Below are 20,774 nucleotides of genomic sequence, written 5' to 3'. Positions count from 1 at the left end.
ACGCCTGCTAAGTACTGCATTTTCTGACTCGCTGAAACCTCACTGTCAACCATTTCCAAAACCCGGGGAATAGAGCCCTGGAGAGACATGGGAAATGACTGAACTGGCTGCGGCGAGGAGTCAGGCAGATCGGACTCTATACTCTGTGGACTGAGAGCCCGCCGCGCCTCACCCTGGCACGGGAAGATAGAACTGCTGATTACTGTTACTTCCTGTGCCAACAAGTTGTCGAGGTGGCGGGTGCCGCTCAGATCTCACACTCCAACCTACTGGGACACGGCAGTCTGAGAAGCCCCCCCAGTGTCTGTCCATGAACCCAAATAACCAATCAGCTGCCTGGGTTGCCTATAGCGTTCCATGTGTCCTTAGAATCTACTCGACCCAGGATTAAGTAAACGCTCAGAGATACTGCTCACTGTTACATTTGAAGAGTGTACGTTGATAATTAGGTTACACCAGGGGCAACGGTTTTCTAACGTTCTCAACTCAAGATCAGGACCTTATTGCAAAAATAAGGTGGTTGCCAAATAATACAGAGCCATGAGTTGTGTTATTTACCATGAAACCCTCTTGACGTGGAAATATACACATTAATCAAGAAATTGAATAGCACAGATGTTTTCTATTTAGTTTGCCGGTAACTTGTTTTCACGTAGGTGGTACAGGGAAACAGAGGGATTAGCTGACAGAGCACAATTTATTGAATAGATCACGATGTAGAGGTTGCACTTACACAACTGTCCTTAAAAAGCCATTTTACGGAGATACAACAAAGATACCACAGAGGAAGGTGGTCTGACAATCACCATATTACCGTATTAATCTCGCCAGGTGACGCACATTACTGTACAGTTGAATGGATTGAGTCAGTAGAGTTGGACAGGGGAGTGGGTCAAGGATAACGCCTTCTCCAAGATGGCTCAATGTGCCACAAGAGACTGGGATGGTCAGGATGCCCTTTCTGTCCCCAAACCGATGTCCTTGCTGTATCATAGCGCACTTCAGCCATTATAAGTACAAAAAATATATATATATACCACCTTCAATAATAATGCTTCTCAATACTAAGGGCTATCCTATATAGTATGTGCTATCTGTGGTCCATATGAAAAATGGTATCTCTTTCTCTTGATTTTGTGTTGATATTGTCATGATGTATTGCGTATTAGTGTGTAACGAGACAAAAGCAACACAAGCGCAGTTTTAAGCACAGTTTAAAGAGACTCTTGAGACAAAATTTTGCACAAAACTACCGTATATCCCCAGATACAATATATTTGCACCAGATACAAAGCTATATTTGTATCGTGTCCTCACGGTTTACATTCTGTGGGCAGCGAGGTCTGCCAGTGTGACTGACCAGTGAGATGCATTGTATTGAGAGATGATATTTTTTTGTGTGAGCAGAAAGAAATCAGAGATAGTGACTCTGATTTAAAGGAAGAAAACATTGACGGTGCATGGTTTTTATTCGGTCAGCTGTGAGGGTACAGAAATGACATGTCGATAAAAAAGAAACATAATTCATTTGGGCAATCTTCCTATACACATGCAGTGCTAAATGTAGTTGTTATGAATATGATGGAGGTGTTCTTATTAATGATTATTATATTAACATTATTGTATATATTATTGTTATTATTGACAATTATCTTATGATGTGATGTTCTTTTACTTGGTGCGGTTTAAGTGTTTATTGTTTTTTAGATAACTAGCATTCCTCATGACTAGTGTTTTGTTTGTTTGTTTGTTTGTTTGTTTGTTTTATTTTTTATTTATTTTCATCATGTCATAAAATACGACTTTCAAAAGAAATGTTGGTAAATGTTGATGCATGCTGGCTCCATTTCACTGAGAGGCATTGACAATATGCCTGGATTTATGGTCATTGATTGTAAATGAACAATATCCAGCTGTACGTTATAGTGCCTAGACATTGGCCTTATAACTTTTTGAATCTTAAAATGATTGCTTAAGTCTCCACTAGTACAAGAAAAAATAAGAAAAATCCTTATAGAAGTATAAAATGAAAGCATAGTTGCAGCCTTTTCCAATGTATGAGTGTACAATAGACAGCAAAGAAAGGGCCACACTTGATCAATGCCACTAGATGGGAGACATGTGTTGTCTCTGTTATCACAGTAACCTCTGGGTTCAAACCCATGATGCCATATCAAATGTGTGATGGGATGAATGTTTATTACCCAGGTTGGTAGAATTAGGGAGAGGGTGTTTAACCACTTAAACCCTCTATACTGTAGTTAGTCGTCCAGGGGTCAGCTCTGTACTTGCTCCGCTCTTTCCCCCCCCCTCTACACCAAAAGTCTTTGCCGAAAATAGCCACGTGTGGTTGTGTGAGCTCACAGCTATTTTCTGTGAATGTTCCCCCAAGAATAGGGACGTTAGGGTTCAAGTGGTTAACGGCGCCCTGAATGTTTTGACCAGAGTCTAAAATCGTACTTGTCGTGTCGCCTGATGAAAACGCATCCCGTTTTTCGGGTTGAAAACCAGTTATTTTCCTCGAGCGACATGATCATGCTATAAAGTATAAATTAGCCACAACCGTGTCTTTTTCAGGGAAATAGAGAGGACATACTGTAGTTGTAGATTTTTTAAAAATAAGATAAAGCCACTAAAGGTCTGTAGCAAAGTCTGTAATATCTCACAAGCCATATCCATCGAAGAAAAAAAAGTCAACACAATTTTATAAATGTTAACCTAATTTGTGCGAGTATTGTATTTTGTATAGCTAGTACAATCAGAATATTTTAATGAGTGCTCTCTACGACATTAATTTGAAAGTTCAAGCAAATTCTGTGTTAGTATTTAATGAGTTGTATAGTGCGAAGCTCATAACATTTTGTTGTCTTTCTATTGTCATAACCTATTTTGTGGCAAAAGCCGGGACATTTCTTTCTAAGGATTGAGAACTGAAACATGTAAGGGAGCTCAAACTTTTGATATTTTTCAGAAGGAAATGTCTGAATATGGTGTGTGTTCTTTCATTTCTGTTATGAAATGTGGAGGGTGGATGGTGGACAATGGAAAGAGGAACTCGTTGAGAGTGTATTTTGTATGGATAGGGTCAGGACTGTGTCCAGCGATGAAACCCATGGATCTATTTTCATGACTATAATTTTGAAAGTAATCTTTTTGTTATTGTTAAATGCATTTGATCCCCTTGGATACAATGGTGAGTTACACAGAATTTGTATAATAAAGTTGGTAGGGGGAAAAAAATGATATACTTGTCATTTGTTATAGATTATGAAATTGCTCACATGGAGGACAGTAACTCACTGTTCTTGTCATTATACGCATGTCATTATGGTCAAAAAGTTTCAAAAATGTAAAAATAACTTTCAGGATAAAAAAAAAAAAGCCAATCTACAAGCTCACTCTATGACAATGCGAGAGTGACACTTTTGTTTAAGCCATTTGACAATAGGTGGGTGGCAGCCAGAGCCTTTGGCTATTTGGTGATCCTTGGCATGTAAACATTTGGGAACCTGGTTTAGGTTACTGGGTCCCATTTAAGCCTTTTAAATAAGTTGCTCTTTTCTCTCAGAGTAACATGTAATGAGTGAGCAAGTAGGGGTGTTGATCTTGATAAATGACAGTGGTCCTTTCTGGTCCACTGGCGATTGCAGACCTCAAACTTATGACACTTTGATTATGTGACAACCTCACTAACCATTAAAATGCCATAATGACTCACTGCCCCTGCAGTTCTGCAGTTCTGCAGTTCTTCTCTTCAGGTAGCAGGAGAATTGAAGTGTGCATTTGAACCAAATTCATGAATATGGGTACATTCTCTCATTCAATGTAGTTTCTAGACATTCATCTTCCAAACCTTATGGTCTTTGTTTCTCTGTAACATTGCTAGAGGTAAAGCATTAAAGTACATGACACCAGTAGTGGTGAGTGAAATGGAGGCTTACTTTAAAAACATCATGATTTTAAACAAAGATATAAGTACATTGTATAGGAAGAGGACAGGATTGTTTTAAGTGTGTAGGTGTTGGTAGTCCCTTTGCTGCTGATTGTAGTTTGGCCCTTTCTCCACCAGGAGGGGAAAATAGCCCCTCTGCCCTCATGCCAAACACTGCACTTTTTGTAAAAATATGATACTTTTATATTATTCGGCCTACATGGGACCAAAAAATAGAAATAAAAAAATATATACAAAGTTAAAGTTTGCCATACTGTAGATTTATCAATGTATTTACTATATATAATTGATATTATATATGTTAAATAATCAAATTGATTAATAAAAAACTTTGTTTTTCAGGTCAAGGAGCCGTTAGCTGAGAGAGAGATGAAGCAGGGACCACCACTACATATTGTAAAAATTTGTGTGGCAGATTAAACTTTTTCATAGATTTCATAGATAGCTTCATAAGCTTCATCCATCAGTGTTGGATTCATGGTAATGTGCATGTTCAGACACAACTTGACCTTTGGCTCTGTATTACACCAAACCTCTATTTTTGGCAAATGGTACCCCCAGATTAGGGATGCTTTGGGTTCAAGTGTTTAATACATGACTTACATTTTGGACCTAAAGCCTAGCAGTAGCCTAAATACAGAGGTAATATGCATCTGAAAATATACAATTGCAGAGGGATGATAATTTGTCAATTTGAACATGAGTCCTTTCCCACTTAATGAACAGCAATAAACAGACTTCTAAGGCCAACACTGTTTTCAATGAGTATGATACGAACACATATTGCTGGGGCACTACTAAATAATATATTCATTCAATAACATGTTATCTCATCTGCTTAATTGCCCATATCTGCAGATACCCATATCTGATGCCATGTTAGCCTGGGATAAATGTGATTGTAATAGCCTTTGCCATTTTAATTTTCCTGTTTATAACATCTCAAGGACATGTTTTCTGTCGGCTACGACACAACACACTGAAACAAACTCAGCCATGAGGCAGAAGAGGCGGTGGTGGAAAGTAACTAAATACATTTACAAAGTATTGCATTTATAAGTACTATAAGTATAACTTTTTCTTTACTTTCAATTTTTCTACTCCACTACATCCCAAAAGGAAATATTGTACTTTTTTTACTTAAGTACTTTTTCTGCCACTGTAAAAGCAACCTTGGTGAGTTTTAATATATTTTCTATACATTGGAGAAGACAGGCTTGTAGACATGCAACAAGTGTAGCAAACATTAACATCCTGTCCATTTGTACAGTAGCCTATACCTCTGGGCATATATACTACATGTACAATGTATATGTGTACACTCTAATTGAAGCAAGTGCTTAGAAGTCTGTTTAAAGCTGTTTTAAGGAATCAAGTTCAAGCTGACAAATTATCATCCCTCTGCGATTTTATTTTGTAGCCCAAGTATAAAGTACTGAAAATTTGAAACACTACACAAGTAAAGTAAAAGTAGGCTACCTTTAATAAAAATCTTATTACAATAGGCTACTTGAGTAGATGTAGGCTGTTAGCCTACTTTCCACCACTGACTCTGAGGTTGTACAAAATATGTACCCAAAATGGTTACATTTATAGGCCTACGCCTAGCCCTGGTCCAGAGCGTTAGTGAGTTCTCTCTAACGCCCTGCCAGGCGCAATGCTTTGCTCATAGACCGAAAATTCCACTGCCGTGCGAGGTCTCCGTCTTTAGTAAAAAAAAATAAACAACAACTATTTCGCTACTCATCAAAACAAAGACTATTGTGTGTTGTTGAAAGTCTATTCTCCAGGGTGGGGAGGCTCTTCGGACCCCACCTTCTCTGTATAATACACGTTTTGGGCAGAAAATAAAATATGTCCGCCAGATGGAAAATTATGTATTTACTCCACTGCGCCCTCTACAGATCTGGTCAATGGTCATTTATATTGACCAGATCTGTAGAGGGCGCAGGTGAGTAATTAAAATAATTTCCGTCTGGCAGACATATTTTATTTTCTGCCCAAAAAGTGTATTATACAGAGAAGGTGGGGTGCTGACAGGCTTCCCACCCTGGAGAATAGACTTTCAACAACACAAAACTGCATTTGTTTCGGTGAGTAGCAAAATTGTTTTGTTTATTTTTTACTAAAGACGGAGACCTCGCACGGCAGTGGAATTTTCGGTCTATGAGCAGAGCAGCGCGCCTGGCAGGGCGTTAGAGATAACACACTAACGCTCTGGACCAGGGCTAGCCTACACCAGTACACCATTTACCTAACCTAAGTAAGTAAATGTACTTGGTTACTTTCCACTACTAACTCTGAGGGTGAAGAAATGTAATCATATGGACCCCTCTTGCGGGTCCATTTGATTACATTTGTAAACAGAGTTTAATTGACACAAGAGTAGGCCTATAATATTGTGTGGATCCCTCCTTTGAGGATCAAATAATGCCAACGGTCGATTCCTATCAGATGTTTTGATCTCCAGTGGCTGTGGATCCCAAAGTAATTTGGATCTTCAACCAACCAACCAACCAACCAACCACAACCACCCGTAGCGAGCAGCCAGCCTGCCCGCTGCTACCCGGAAATATTACAACCCCGGGCCCCCGGAAAGGACCAACGTTTATAAGTCAGCAACACGTCACTCACTTTTACCCCCCAAAATATTATTATCAGGGAACCAACAAAAAAAAGGAAGAAAAAAACTGGACCGCGATCATTAGCGAGCGGGTCAGTGTGAGGATGTTATGTTAATAACGTAGTTTGGATGGCGAGGAGGAGACGCTCTCTGGACGGCGTCAGAAAGCAGCAGAACGCGGACGGGTTCGAGGAGAAGGAGGAGGAGGGGGAGAAAGCTACAGCGTTCCGTTCTGTTCCTCCACCAGCAGTGAAAATGGCTGCGATCAGCCAACGGCCAGGCAGCAGAAATGGAAGCGGATCACTAAAGCTACTGGCTGCCCTGCTGGATGGTGGTTTGTAGATAGATATAGAAGGCGTGCCGTGCTGTGCCAGGCCTACATCCCCCTAGTCCGCCTTGCCTGCCTGCCTGCGGGTCTTGACTGGAAGATGCGTATAGTAGGTAAACATTTAAGAACACAACCCCCTCCGATTGTTGCGTTATTATTACGCACATATAGAGCTGGAGCGTTAAGTACGACATGCATGCGTTTTGATGTTGTGATCTGATTGCGAATGTGATTGCGAACGCTGAGCTAACGTTTTTAGCTTATGATGTATGTGGTGGGCTTTTTTTTATTTTCTTGACTGCGTGCGTGTGACTTCGTCTTTGCATGCGATGAAATGGCAAAACAAAAATAAAATAAAATATAATATAAAGATGCCGAGAAGAACCGTGAAGTTTTGCATGCAAGCACGTCCTAGATGTTGTTTTTTATTTATTTATTTTTTTGCAAACATTTGAATCGAGCCAATACTGTTACAGTGTGCTGCCGCCGCAAGTGTATACGTAACGTTATTGCTTGTGGTTGAACCGCTAATGTTTACAGTGAGAGATGAGCATGGAACAAATTAATGTTGATCCACACAATGTGTCTTTTCCCCCCCTCCTCCTTCCTAACAGGGCTGCTAATTTGCATTAAAATGAGAGGCAGTGAAATATGCCATACATTATCATCATCTCCCTCATCGGTCGGAGGAGCACACTCTCATGTAGTTCCATTTTCTTGGATTAAGGGAAAACTATATTAAAAAAAGGTGAGGAATGTAGATGTAGAAAGTGATGATCGGGGCAGAGGTCAATTCGCTTTTTTTTTTAAATGGCTAATTCAGTAGGCCTACTTTAAAGTTAAACCAATTGTTACGATAACTTATTATTGAGAATCATATAAATGAATATATTTCAAATGGTTAAAATGTGTACATTCACTTCCTACATTGAATGATTTCAGTATACTTTGAAAATGAATCGACCCCTGACCTGTTGTTCTGTTTTTCAGTTAAACCTATTGATTGAGACTTACATTTTTTTAAACCACTTCATTTAATGATTTGATATCTGATTATGTTGGGTTAATGTTAAATTAGCTGTTCAGCTGATTTGATCTTTACTAAACTATGCAGTTTCCACTTATATATAAATGCGTGCATTTATATTCCTTTACACAAAGAAATCAGATTATGATCACTGACAAACCAATGAAGGGAGAACTAGTTTTTTTTTTCTAAAGCAGTTGAATAACATTAGTGTAGTCTTGTTATCAATACAAACACTACATTTTCACTCTGAGGCCCAGGGACATTTTAAAGATGTGTCAGCTGACTACAAGACTCTAAATTTGAGCACCATCCCCTCAAAAATAGGAACACTTGACCAGCCTGTGACTGGTAAGCCCTAACCCATTAAGACCTGAGGCCGATTCTGCCTTCTAAATCAGTAGTTCTCAAACTTTTTTTAAAAATTTGTATATATTTTTTTTATCTTCAAAAATAGCAGATGTACAAGCTCGCAGCGCGGCCACGAAGTGAGCTGTGAGCTTGTATATCTACTATTTTTGAAAAACCAATGCTAAAATCTAAAATGACACAGATGCTTTCCTGGTTTTAACGGGCTCAAGGTGCTCTAAGTGATATTTCTTTGGTTACAAACAAAATGTTTTTGTTAAACGGTTAAAGCTCTATTCTGATAATAATAATAATTGTTATACATTTTCAGGAGGGTCGCCAATTTCAGTCGGGAGAGGGAACCTATTTATCGGCTTCAATATTATAGTGTTCCAATTCCAAATGTGTCAGCTCACTTTTGTTTGTTTGTGTCGTCACTTCCAATTTCCCTGGTTTATCCTGTATCCACGAGTTCCTCGCTCCTGACTGGATGAAATCGGTATCCCAAACTGAAAATGTATTTTCTGTTTACTTAAGAGCTGAGAGTTGGGGAGACCCCTGTTAATGAACAGACATTCTTTAGCAATGATTATTGTGGGAATATAGAGTGCTATAAGGAAGCATAAGGAATGCTCACTTTTGAAATGTACCATTCCTACATTTGTTAACATATGGTTTCCCCCAAACGTAACACAGTCATTTACTTGAGTATTGCATTTTAGTAAAATGTTGTGGTACTTAGTATTTAAATGTTTTTGCTACTTCACTGCATCTCAGAGGCAAATATTGTACTTTTTGCTCCACCACAATTACTCAACAGCTACTAATTACTAATACATAACAGATATTAGCCTAATTGATAAATGATGATGTATTATTATAGGTTAAACTATACCCAGCAGCACATCAAATAATTCAAATCATCCCCTTTACCGGCTGCCACATTAAAGTGCGATGAACATGAAGGAATGTTCATTTTTTATCTCTCGAAGTGTATAATTCGCATGGCTCAGGAATCGGGAAAGTTTCATCTGCATTTGTTAACATTCTCTCATGGTTTCCCATGGCTAGGAATAAGTTTCCCTTGTGTTGTTATCTTTGAAGTGACACTGCTGAACAGGCTCAATAGTGAAGGAAGTGGAACACATGAACAAAGAGACTGACAGTGACCCCAGATGGTTTCCTGGCTGTACGGACTCCTATGAGAGAAAAGCACTTCATGGACTCTTGAAAGTAAAAGCGTCAGACAGACTTGTAATGAATCCACAAAGTCACTCTCAATTTCATCTCTAGTGTAGCAACTTCAAGGATTGGTATGAGATCATACTTTTGAATGTTGGTTCTTTGATTTCTACATTGGGGGAATGTTTTATTCATGTTTTATCAATACCAAAACTAGGCTCATAAGAAAACATAACCATCAGATTTTTAAACCCTGGTTGTTATGTTTAGATTATTCTAACTGTGTTAACTTGGAATGTGTCATATTTTAACCACATTCCACCTGGCGTCCCTATATTGGGCATGTCATTATAGGTGAGGAAAAAAAGTGAAGACTTTTTTAAAAATCTTCAGAAACATCGATCTACAAGCTGACAACACATTACATCACAACTTGTGAGCTTGTAGATGGCCAATTTTCACAATTCAAAGTGTCATGGCGTAATCTCCTGATCAGGATTTCAGAAGAAGACTTGATCAGAATTTCAAAGTTTGATAAGAGATTATTTAGCATCTAAATTGCATATACTGTACTGTGGTTTAGATGTGTGGTTCACTATACGCTTGCAAATTTACAACCAAATAGAGATGAATCCTAGCTCATATCACTCCACTAAAATAGCATTGTATACTGCTTAAGATCCTCACACATCTAAGTACAAACCTGCAATTATAGCTGAAATAATAATAATGCTGATCATATTTTGAGGCAATGTGCTAATTATTATTACTCTTAAGGAACAAATCTATTCTGTTACTCATTACTCATTAACCAACATTTGTAGCTGCAGCTAGTTCTAAATAAAGTGAGCGATTTCAGCATTGCTAATATTTAATTTCAATTCAATGCTGAAATGCTAAAAGAACAAAATAGAATTATGAATAAGGAAGACTTTAATTTAAGAGTGATCACTCAACATTCCCTCCTAACATTTAGGGACATTATCATAACTATTGAATCTAAGTCGGATTTAGTATAAGTGAACTACAACTACACACAGAACATTTTCCTGGGCTTTTATTTTCAGTTTAGCTGGTGAAAAAGCAATTCAAGCTTATTCTTTACTTAACTCAGGCAGTTTTTAGTTCTGGAGATGAGCATATTGCACAAAAGTGTTAAGTTATAGGGTTACTTATGTTATTAAAAGGTCCTGTGTTTCTCATGTATCCAACCAAGCTCCCCTGGATAAGCAAACCTAGCTGTACTTGGTTACTGAATCCCAGGTGGAAGCAAGAGTCATAGCATCTCTAGTCTCTCGAGCCAGACAACTCTTCCACAGTCTTCAAATGCTACAGAGAGTCTGTACTTCTGCTTCTAAACATCCCGAATTTTTCTTGTAATTTCTGTTCCCGAAAATATGATTTAAAAATGTAAAATATATTTTGAAATGTCCATTTCTGCTAAGTAGCAAGATAGGCTTCGACTCATTTGATTTCACAGCAGGACTTATTTACGTGACTGCAAACGGTAGTAAGTGGAGAGGACGCGGGGTATCCACTTTATTTTCTGTGGACTTTCAGCGCTTCCGATGTACAGATTGTTAGGCGGAAGCATTCGGAAATTGTGTGAGCCAACAGTCTGTCTCGAGAGACTATAGCATCTCTAACTGGCTTTTTAACCAATAGGCTCTATACACAGCAGTCATATTGGAAAGAAATTGGGCCTCTTCCTTACTTCCTTCACAGGTCTTACCGATTATACTAATTAAGGGTTTTGATTGATTGATTGACTACTTTATTAATAGTTTGCAAAAAGTACAGAGGTACAAGACCTTTCTAGGTCCAGTTACAAATTGGCATACTTTTATGGTGGTTTTGAAGGAGGGTAGGGGTCGACTTTTTGGTTGGGCATTCCACATTTTGGTGGTATAGTAGAATGAATGATTTGTACACTATCAGAGTTGTGAGGGTCCTTGAAATTAAAAGGTTTGAGAATCACTGAGCTACATTAAATGGAACAGAGCCTTAATTACGTATAATTGGTAAGACCTGTGAAGGAAGTATGGAAGAGGCCCGATTTCTTTCCAATATGGCTGCTGTGCATAGAGCCTATTGAACCCTAATGACCTTATTCTGATAATAGGTGAGCATCTTGCAAAAATAGGAGCGAGGCCATTTGGCTAAAATAGCAGATCTACAAACTCACAATATATCACAGTTTGACTCGTGAGCTTGTAGATCGGCTATTTTTGGCAAAGAGATTTGGTGTAGGGGAGGAAAAGGACCATGGCCACAGGGGATGCTCCTTCAACAAAGTATATGAGGTTAAAGTGGTTAAGAAGGTTGTAAATGTCATAATAAGTTTATGTGAATGCATTAAAGCTACAATCCGTAGTTTCTTTTGTCTGTGGTCTCCCTTTCCAACGGAGAGAGGTAATTGCAACGATGTCTGAACACAATAAAGATAGCGGCGCATATAGTGTGCCGTCTGCTTAGAATAACTTTATTGACATTGTCAACCAAGTAGGTGCCCTACCCGGTGGAAGATTTTCCACCGGGTAGGGCACCACCTCCAACCACTGAAGATGTGCTTGTTATATTGTATTAACATACATTGTTTAAGGTCATTTCTTATTCATTCAAATAAGTCCCGGGTCGATTATGGAGAATCACTTGCAAATAATGCACTACATTTATAACTGGCATAGAGAAATACAATTATTCAATGACTGTTTCCTTAAAATCATCAATAGAACATGAATTATACAAGATTATTTTATTTCTCGATAGTGGATGTGTCCTCCCCTGAATTTTCTTTCTTTCTTTCTTTTTTGTCTTTCAACTGCAGAAAATTCCGGGCTGAACAGGGATGAGCAAATTGGCCTGGACGAAGGAAAAGGATGGACAGTAACGGGCATGGGAAACAATCAGACGTCCTTTGAACTTCTTGAAAACCTTCCTGTTAATTCCTTTTAAATAGCCTGGGAGTCCATCTGTAACTCAGAGATCCCTAAACGTTTCATCACAAACATTCTCCTCCCACACTTGTCCCCTCTCCTCTTGGATGGAGAGTGGGGGCAGTGGGAGATCGGGCGGAAGTGGTAGCAGCAGCAGTCGAAACGCGCGCTCAGGTGAGAGCAGCAGCAGCAGCAGCAGTGTTATCGAAAGGATTCTAGAATCCAGCCGAGGTGAGTTAAGTAGCTCCAGGGCAAGTAGTAGTTTAACGCCATCCTTCGGGAGAAGCTCTTCCTCCGTCGGCAGCGGAGGGATCATAGTTGCTGCTCCCAGTGTTGGAGGTGTGCCCCCTGTACCCCCATGTGGCAGTGAGTGGGAAATGTTCCAATTTGGAAAATATAACTTAGACATTATAGAAATGTTAAGTGGCCACCAGGCCCACCAGTTCAAAGGCCTCGGTTTAGATCGTCAACTGCAGCATCAGCAGCAAGTGCAACTTCACCAGCATCAACTCCAGCAGCAGCAACAGCAGCAGGCCGAGTCGTCTGGAGCTCTTCTGTCTGGACTGGGCTTGGGACCCCTCCAAGGGTCCAGAAGCAACGCGTTCTCCGATTCCGCCTCCTTATTTGGCAAGATGAGTGCCCCCCCACCGCCGCCACTTCAGCAGCAGCCTTCCTCGTCTTCTCATAGCTCGCGTTCGAAGTCGAGCAAACTTAGTGGCAGTAGTAGCAGCAGCAGCTCCAGCCACGCTTCGGGCTATCCGCAGTTCCTGCGCTCCTTCCACCCGTCTGAGGCCGCCCTGGCCCAGGAGCAGTTGCACGCAAGCCGCTTTGACCACTTTGCTGGGGGGAGCAGCGGGAGTGCAGGCGGGTTAGGGGGGCTAGTGTCTGCCCCTCCACCTCCCCCTCCCCTTCATCCTGGCCTTTCTGTCCCACAAGCATCGCCTGGCCCCTCCTCTTCCTCTCCTTCTCCCTCTAGCTCAGTGGCCAACTCTAATAACCCGCCCATCAGCAGTGCAGTCAGCTCACTGGGGCACCAGCTTGTTGGCGCCCAGTCTGACGCACGGAGCCTTCACCAACAGTTTAGTTGCATGCTAGCTGCTAACCAGTACTTCCTGTCTGGAGTACCTGCTAATGCTAGCCTAGAGCAGTTCTTGGTACAGCAGGGAACCCACAACCACCTGGGGATTGGTTTGAGTCAGGCAGGTGGGGAGTCAAGCTCGAGCCTGGCTCCGCCTCCGGCTTTGCATTCATCTCACTCGCATGGCCACTCCGCCACCCAGCCCCAGCAGCAGCCCCAACAGCATCTGCCTCCCCACACCCTGCCCCATCCTCACTCTCATTCCCATCCCCATCACCCACTCCACCCAGGCTCCCAGCACTCATCCCTGGGAGGCTTTGACTTCCAGGGCATCCCTGTCCTCTCATCCAATCAGATAGCTTCTCTAATGCAGCAGGAAGCGGGTTTGCCCCTCCCCCTGCCACTTCATTTATCCTTGTCCAAGGACGATGGTAAAGGGGAAAGCGGTGGAGGCGGGAACAGTAGCAGTAGGAGGAAGAAAGCGATGGTGGGGTATTTGCCACAGAGGAAATCTGAAAGTAACAGTAACAGCAGTAGCAACCATGGCCACAGCAGCCACAGTGGCAACCCTAATGCTAGCCATGGCCAGCCACCAGCACTGATCGGTGGTGGGGTTGGTATGTCAAACATGGGAGGGGATCCGGCTTCCCTCCTTGCCTCATCGTCCTCATCGTCATCAGTTGTTTCCTCCTCTTCCTCTGCTCCCTCCTCCACTGTAGCCTCAGTGCTAGTTACTAACGATTCTCACCTTCCAAAACCTGATAACCAGGGTTCCATGCAGCCCAATCCTGCACAGCCTGATGCAGAGTCCGAGTACAGCTGTGGAGAGTGTGGCAAAAGCTTCACTCACCTGTCAAGTCTTCGGAGGCACATGCGCATGCATGAGCCAACAGCAGCAGGTACTAGTAGTTCTGCCACAACAGGGCCAAACCCAATTCACCTTAAATTACAGCCTGACCCAAGCCTTCCCCATTCCACCCAAGAAACCCCTCAGCCCCCATCCAATTCCTGCCCTAGCCCTGACAAAATCTTCCATTGCTCTGATTGCGGCAAAGGCTTTAAGAAGAAGGGCCACCTGCTCCAACACGGTGTGATACATTCTGCTTCCCGCCCATACGGCTGCTCCACCTGTTCTCGGGCTTTCAATCGCAGAGAGTCGCTGACGCGCCACGAGAAGATTCACGAGGAAAAGCCTTTCCGGTGCCCTGCCTGCGGACGCTCATTCCGTGAGAGCACGTCTCTGCTCAACCACGCTGCATCGGGAACCTGCGGAAAGCCAGGTAGGGGACCCAAACCACGGGGCGCCAAGACAGGAAGTGACAGGGAAGGTAGGATTGGGGTAGGGGGGGGAGGAGCGAGTGGGGTAGCAGGAGGAGGGGGAAGTTATCAGAGTGGGAGAGGGGTAATTTATGGGAAAACTGAGGAGGAAGATGGTGTGATCATAGTGGGTGAAGGAGAACCAAAATCAGGTTTAGGGTGTGATGGTCTGTTTCAGTCAGGAAGGGGAGGGAGTTCTAGTGAAAGATCAGACAGTAAATACCCCACTGACTACTCTCGGAATCGTTACACAGGCTACCACGACGACCACCGTTCTCAAGGTAACCCGTCACCGTGCTACTCTGGCGCTTCCCCCTGTGGCAGTGGGATGGCGGGCCCAGCTCTGAGAAAGGCACCATTAGCCCCAACCCTTCATCCTCATCCCCAGAGTCAAAGCCAACATCACCATCAGCAGCCTCACCTGCCCCTGTCCTCTCTGCTGGATGACTCAGAAGACGATGTCACCAGCTCCGTCAATAACGCTATCTCTGCCATAACGGCAGCAGGCAGTGGGAACCGAAGTGATGATAGGGGAGATATTATTGGGGGATTGTTGGGGGGTCTTGGCCTAGGTCCTCTGGGGTCACCCTCATCGACATCTACTATTGATAAGAACTACAGAGGTGGGGGGAACCCGGAGGGCATGAGTGGTAACCCGCAGAACCCTTCTGCTAAACCAAAACGGCCCCGCAAGCCCAGAGCAAAGAAAGATCCAAATGCTCCTGGGCAGCCCCCCAAGCGCAGACAGTACACCCCTAGATCTGGACCCGGTGGTCTTCCCCGTCCATATCTCTGCAGCGTTTGTGGTAAGGGGTTTGCACGTCGCGAAACCTTACGCAGGCATGACAGGGTCCACACCGGGGAGAAGTCTCACCACTGCACCGTTTGTGGGAAATATTTCCGAGAGGCTTTTCACCTTAGCAAGCATCAGACAGTTCACACTGGGGCAAAGAATTACAAATGCAGCAGCTGTGGCAAAGAGTTTGGCTACTCACAGAGCCTCCGAAGGCACAGCAAGCTCCATCAGAAAGGAGAACTGGTGGAGGTGCCCACAACCCCAGCTACGGAGAACCTGAACAGCTTTAACCCCAACCCTCAATGTAGCGTGGCCCAAGACAGGAACCAGAACCAAGGTGACACCGCCACTTCATCCTCCTCCTATTACTCATACCCTCAAGACGTCAAACCCCAAGAGGCTAACACCCAGCCCCCACCCAGGCTTTACACATGTGCCATCTGCTGGAAGTCATTTCGCCACCACTTCCATCTGACTGCCCATCACCAGACAGTCCACGACGGCGGGAGTGAGAAGCTGTTCAGCTGTGAGGTGTGTGGGAAAGCCTTCGCTTACTCCAACAGCCTGACCAGACACAGGCAGTCACAGCATGGACTGACCCGCACTGAGCAGGCTAACCCGCAGGATGCTGGCAGCAGCGCGTCAGTGGACAACAGAGGGGGGGATGATGTTGGTGGACAGTCTGCATCTGAGAGCGAGGCGGCCACCAATGCCCTGTTACAAATGGCGCCATCCAGCGAAGGCCACGGTGGGCAGAGTCACAGTGTAGTGACTGTGGCTCCGCCACAGCCTCCTTCCGGTTACTCCCCCCTCTTCTACGACACTGCCCCTGCCCAGTCCTCCACCTCCAGTGCCCCGCCTTACTCTCAGCCCCTCCCGCCCAACTCCACCATAATGCCGCCCCAGCACCAGCACTCTCCCCCGGGGGTGAAAGGGGAGCACATCTACCCAGCAGGCTCCCGCAGTCACACGCTTCACACCACAGCGCCGTTCCAACCGCTGACGGAGCTGCCTTCCACTGAACATCTTCATATTCGTCACCACCATCCGCATCACTCACATCATCATCATCCTCATCATCACCAACAACATCCCCAAATGAATACCCAGTCTCACCAACACAGCCACCAAAGCACCCAGTCGCCGCCGCCGCCGCCACCACCGCCGCCGGACGAGATAAAAATGCACAAGAAGAAAAGGTCAGAGAGGAGAGAAGGGAGGTGGGGCAAATGCGAGTCCTCAGGTTCAGCCAGAGCTGATGGGAGCAGAAGGAAGCGAAGGAGAACCTCCTTATTAAGAAGGCACCTGAAAACAAAAAAACAAGGCTCTCTCCTGTTGAAGATTCGGAGAGGGGGAGGGCCGGGAGGGGAAGGGTACGAGCTCGTCACGACCGGGGGGTCAAAGATCCACATCCACGCCTCACTCCAAGTCCCCGTCAAACATTTTGCATGTCCCAAGTGTCCCAATGCAACCTTCTCCCGCCAGGCGGGGCTGCTGGTGCACATGGTGGTGAAGCACCCGCAAAGAGCCTTGACGTCCCAAGAGCGGCTGAGGTGCAGCGTGTGCGGGAAGCAGTCTCACAAGCCCTTGGCGGCATTTGTCCACCGGGCCTCACACCGGGCCCGGGGCTCCTTCTCTTGCCGCCGTTGCTCCGCTTGCTTCTGGAACGGGGCGCTCCTCCGCAGGCACAAGGTGTCCTGCCGCCGCAGGGCTAAAGGACTACACAGAGGAGCCGCCATCAGCCTGAAATCACCCAAGAGCACGGGAGAGAGTGAGGACCATCGTGAGGAGACGTCTCCCCTACAGGGAGAGTACACATACTGAACTTTCTGCTGGCTGACATGAGTGGCAGTCAGAAGAAGGAATATTTTGCTTCTAAATTGGGAACATGAGAAGAAAATGTACTTTTAGATAACAGAAAGCATCAGATGCCTTTTCAAGAGACATGATGAATTTGCCTGGTATCTGTGTTGACATTGAACCACCTGTTAGAATGAGTGTATTAACAAACTACTGTAGAGCATCCTATTAAGAATATCACCCGAAATTCTTCCAAATTGTATTGGAGGATGTTTCTGAGACGTGACTGTTTCCATAGGTTCATTAACCCCTTAAGTGCATTGACACTATGCTTGGCTGACACTGTGCAGTTGATAGACAAGTTTAGGTGACCTGCTAATGTAACCCCCCACCCTCCCTAAATCCTCACTAGCATCCCTGCTACACCTTGCTATGATAACTGTCTCTGCTGTGTAACTTGGTCTTGTTGTTGTTCACGTAGAGGCTTTCTGAGGATTTCATTTTATTTTTTAACTTGTAAAGTGCATTTATTAGGAGTATGGGGATGTGGGGGCAATGACATTTGTTGATAAGTCAGTTTGTCAATGCATGTTTGTTCTCTGGTCAGTTTTATTGCCACGGTTGATAATTCACTCCTGCGGTATGTGATGGTCTATTCAGTATATCCCCAAAGGTTATTGGTGTGAACTTTTAATTTGAAACGTAAATATTCCCTACTGATATGATATGATCACATATCGTCACTGTCGGGTGAAAACCCTGTACGTCTAAAACATTTACTTTTCAGGAAATGTAAAAAAGAACCTGTGTTCCAATGGATCCAATGTAGTTATTATTTAGTCACAAGCTCTTGATAAATACGTTTCATTGGTTATGAAACCCCCAGACAGACTTAACCACTTTCACTTAAAAAATAATTCAAAAATACTGTAGCAAAAACAGCAGATCTACAAACTCACAACATCTTGAAGCGTTGTGACCTTGTAGATCCGCATTTTGTTCTACTTTTGTAGAATTCATTTGGTCATTAATTTATGAGAAAGACATAAAAAGCTAATATGGAGATACAAAGTTTCCACCCAACAGCGATGATATAGAACAATTTGACACTATTTCCCTGAAAGACGGGGTGTAAGGATTCCTTCTCTCGCAACCCCTCCCCCCCCCCAAAAAAAACAAAGGTGAAGAAACCTAACAAAAAGCCTTGCTTATATCATGTTCACTTTAATGTCTTTTTGTTTTGAAATATTCATAGCTTTTATACCAAGAGATTGAAGACAGGTTAAACAAGTGTACTGTAACACATGTTTGTGTCATGTTATTTGTATGCTCTTTTTAGCATTGATTGTTTCTACTTCGCAGTTGTTGTAGGACAAGGACCTATCCATAGATGTATTATTATTCTACATGTATTTATGTGTGTAACCCAATCATGCCAATCTCATATTTAACCCCCTTTTACCTATTATTTTTTTTGGCCATTTTGCAATCACGCTCTTACCCTGCCATTGCCTTGTTTTCTTTTTCTTCTAAAGAAAGAAATAATAGTTTCTACTTTCTGTCACTTTATTTACTGAAGAAATGCCCATATCCCAGTCAAGCCTTGTTTTTTTCTTCTAAAGAAAAAAGAAAAAAATATAGCTATAGTAGATTTCTATCACTTTATTTACTGAGAGGTCAGTAGTTGATTATATTTCAGCGTTGAATAAACCATAAGTGTTCTCATTTGTTTTCTATTCATTTATTATTGGTCGTTACATGATGTAGTAGGCTACCATAGCAAAGGTACATTCTGGTAGTTATTGAATATAAGTAAGTTGTCACTGTTACCAAAGTCAGTATTGCAGTTTCACAATTATATTTAGCTTTTTGTCCTATGTGAAGTTCATATCACTCTGTGCATTAAATGGATTTCGGGATGTAGTGAATATACCAATAAATTTCATTTTAAGTACAGGCCTATGGCCACGTTATTGGGCAACTCATTCCAAGTTAACATGGGGGAACTGGGATGCTCTTCATTTAAGTGTGTTGATGGCCATCATACAGGGAATGAATGCTGTTTAAAGCTTAATTTAATGCGCCATCATAGCGACACACCGTCGTACTACGGGGTATAATGTATACATTTGGCTTTACGTCGCAGTTCTACTCTAGTACCACAAGATGGCAGTAAGCAACTCGTTTTGACTGCTGGCCCATGTGGTTGAGGGTAGAAGTCACATGTATTTCACACTATGTGCATGCATGTGTGTGTGCTGTTCTGTGTATGCAAATTGTTGTTTATCAGGCGATGAATGCCTTGGAAATCACAAAAGAAAGAACATATACTATTGTTGGTATAAATAGCTCTAGGATACTGAGAATGACCCACATGCACTTGAATGTGGCAACAATAATGTGATTGACCTGTCATGACTGTCTAGAAATATATATATGCTAGGCCTAATATAATTAATATAGCCTATTCACCATTCATTCACTCTGTGTTATGCACTGCTAATACAAAACACTAAAATGTGATAGACAAATTGGTTAAACAATGAGGTTCCTTCAGTGTCCCAAATAGAATGTGGATGTTTGTAATTTCTCACTTAATCCCCCGTGTCCTTGATGTAACTTAGTTTGCCATGATGTCAGACTCATCGACCACCTAACTTAGTATTATTCAAGAAGGCAGTTGAACTCACTTTTAGCTGGTTCAGGTTGCAGGCATCTGTCATCAGTGGTGGAAAAAGTACTCACATTTTAACTTAAGTAAAAGTACCAATACCACAATATGCAAATACTTTGTTACAAGTAAAAGTTCTGTATTCACCTTTTACTTGAGTAAAAGTGCAAAAGTATTGGCATCAAATTGTACTTAAAGTACCAAAAGTAAAAGTACTCATTATGCAGAAAGTCCCATTTCAGGTTTCAAAATGTATAAAAAATATTTTGAAAATAGCAGATCTACAAGCTCACAAAGCGACGTGTTGTGAGCTTGTAGATTGTCTATTTTCAAATAGCTGAAGTACAAAATAGGGCTTTGTTGGTTAATGTGGACAATTTAACAGATATTCTAACCTCAATTATATTAATTTGTTTATCATCAAGCTAATGATGACACAAATAAGCCCATGCCCCATAGACTGGCAAATGAGAATGAGAATGAGACATCCACCATTTTACACACGTGACAAAACATAAGCATCTCAGTTAGGGCTATTTTCCATCAGGAAAACTGCAGGTCCTATTCGAAATATCCCAGATTCACAGCTGTGCTGTGAGCCTAATGAGTTTATAGGCTAAGAAAATTCGACACCATGCTTTCCCCCAATTAAATCAATCAGCAGCATAGCCATCTGGCTTCAAAACACTTGTGGGGCCGCTACTGCTGTCCTTAGA

At 42.7% G+C, this 20,774-nt stretch overlaps 1 protein-coding gene across 7 annotated transcripts; it reads left to right on the top strand.

The window, feature by feature from the left end:
* The first annotated feature begins 6,498 nt into the window (after positions 1–6,498).
* On the top strand, positions 6,499–19,343 carry LOC308084807 (uncharacterized protein). 7 transcript variants are annotated; one of them, XM_080427715.1, is made up of 4 exons: positions 6,499–7,016; positions 7,518–7,651; positions 12,288–14,373; positions 14,530–19,343. In XM_080427715.1, exons 3-4 carry the CDS (start codon positions 12,504–12,506, stop codon positions 17,409–17,411), a joined length of 4,752 nt encoding a protein of 1,583 aa, XP_080283841.1. In that variant the 5' UTR covers positions 6,499–7,016; positions 7,518–7,651; positions 12,288–12,503; the 3' UTR covers positions 17,412–19,343. The 7 variants fall into 7 exon arrangements, with proteins under 7 accessions (XP_080283841.1, XP_080283842.1, XP_080283839.1 ...); XM_080427716.1 differs by having other exon boundaries at positions 12,288–14,754; positions 15,046–19,343; XM_080427713.1 differs by lacking the exon at positions 7,518–7,651 and adding an exon at positions 9,383–9,591 and having other exon boundaries at positions 6,499–7,012; positions 12,288–19,343.
* The last annotated feature ends 1,431 nt before the right edge of the window (positions 19,344–20,774 follow it).

Source organism: Gymnoscopelus braueri (genome assembly GCF_963280865.1).
Source record: "Gymnoscopelus braueri genome assembly, chromosome: 4".
NCBI classification, from domain to species: domain Eukaryota; kingdom Metazoa; phylum Chordata; class Actinopteri; order Myctophiformes; family Myctophidae; genus Gymnoscopelus; species Gymnoscopelus braueri.
The sequence above is the reverse complement of the archived record's forward strand: the minus strand, read 5'-3'. Positions and strand labels throughout refer to the sequence as shown.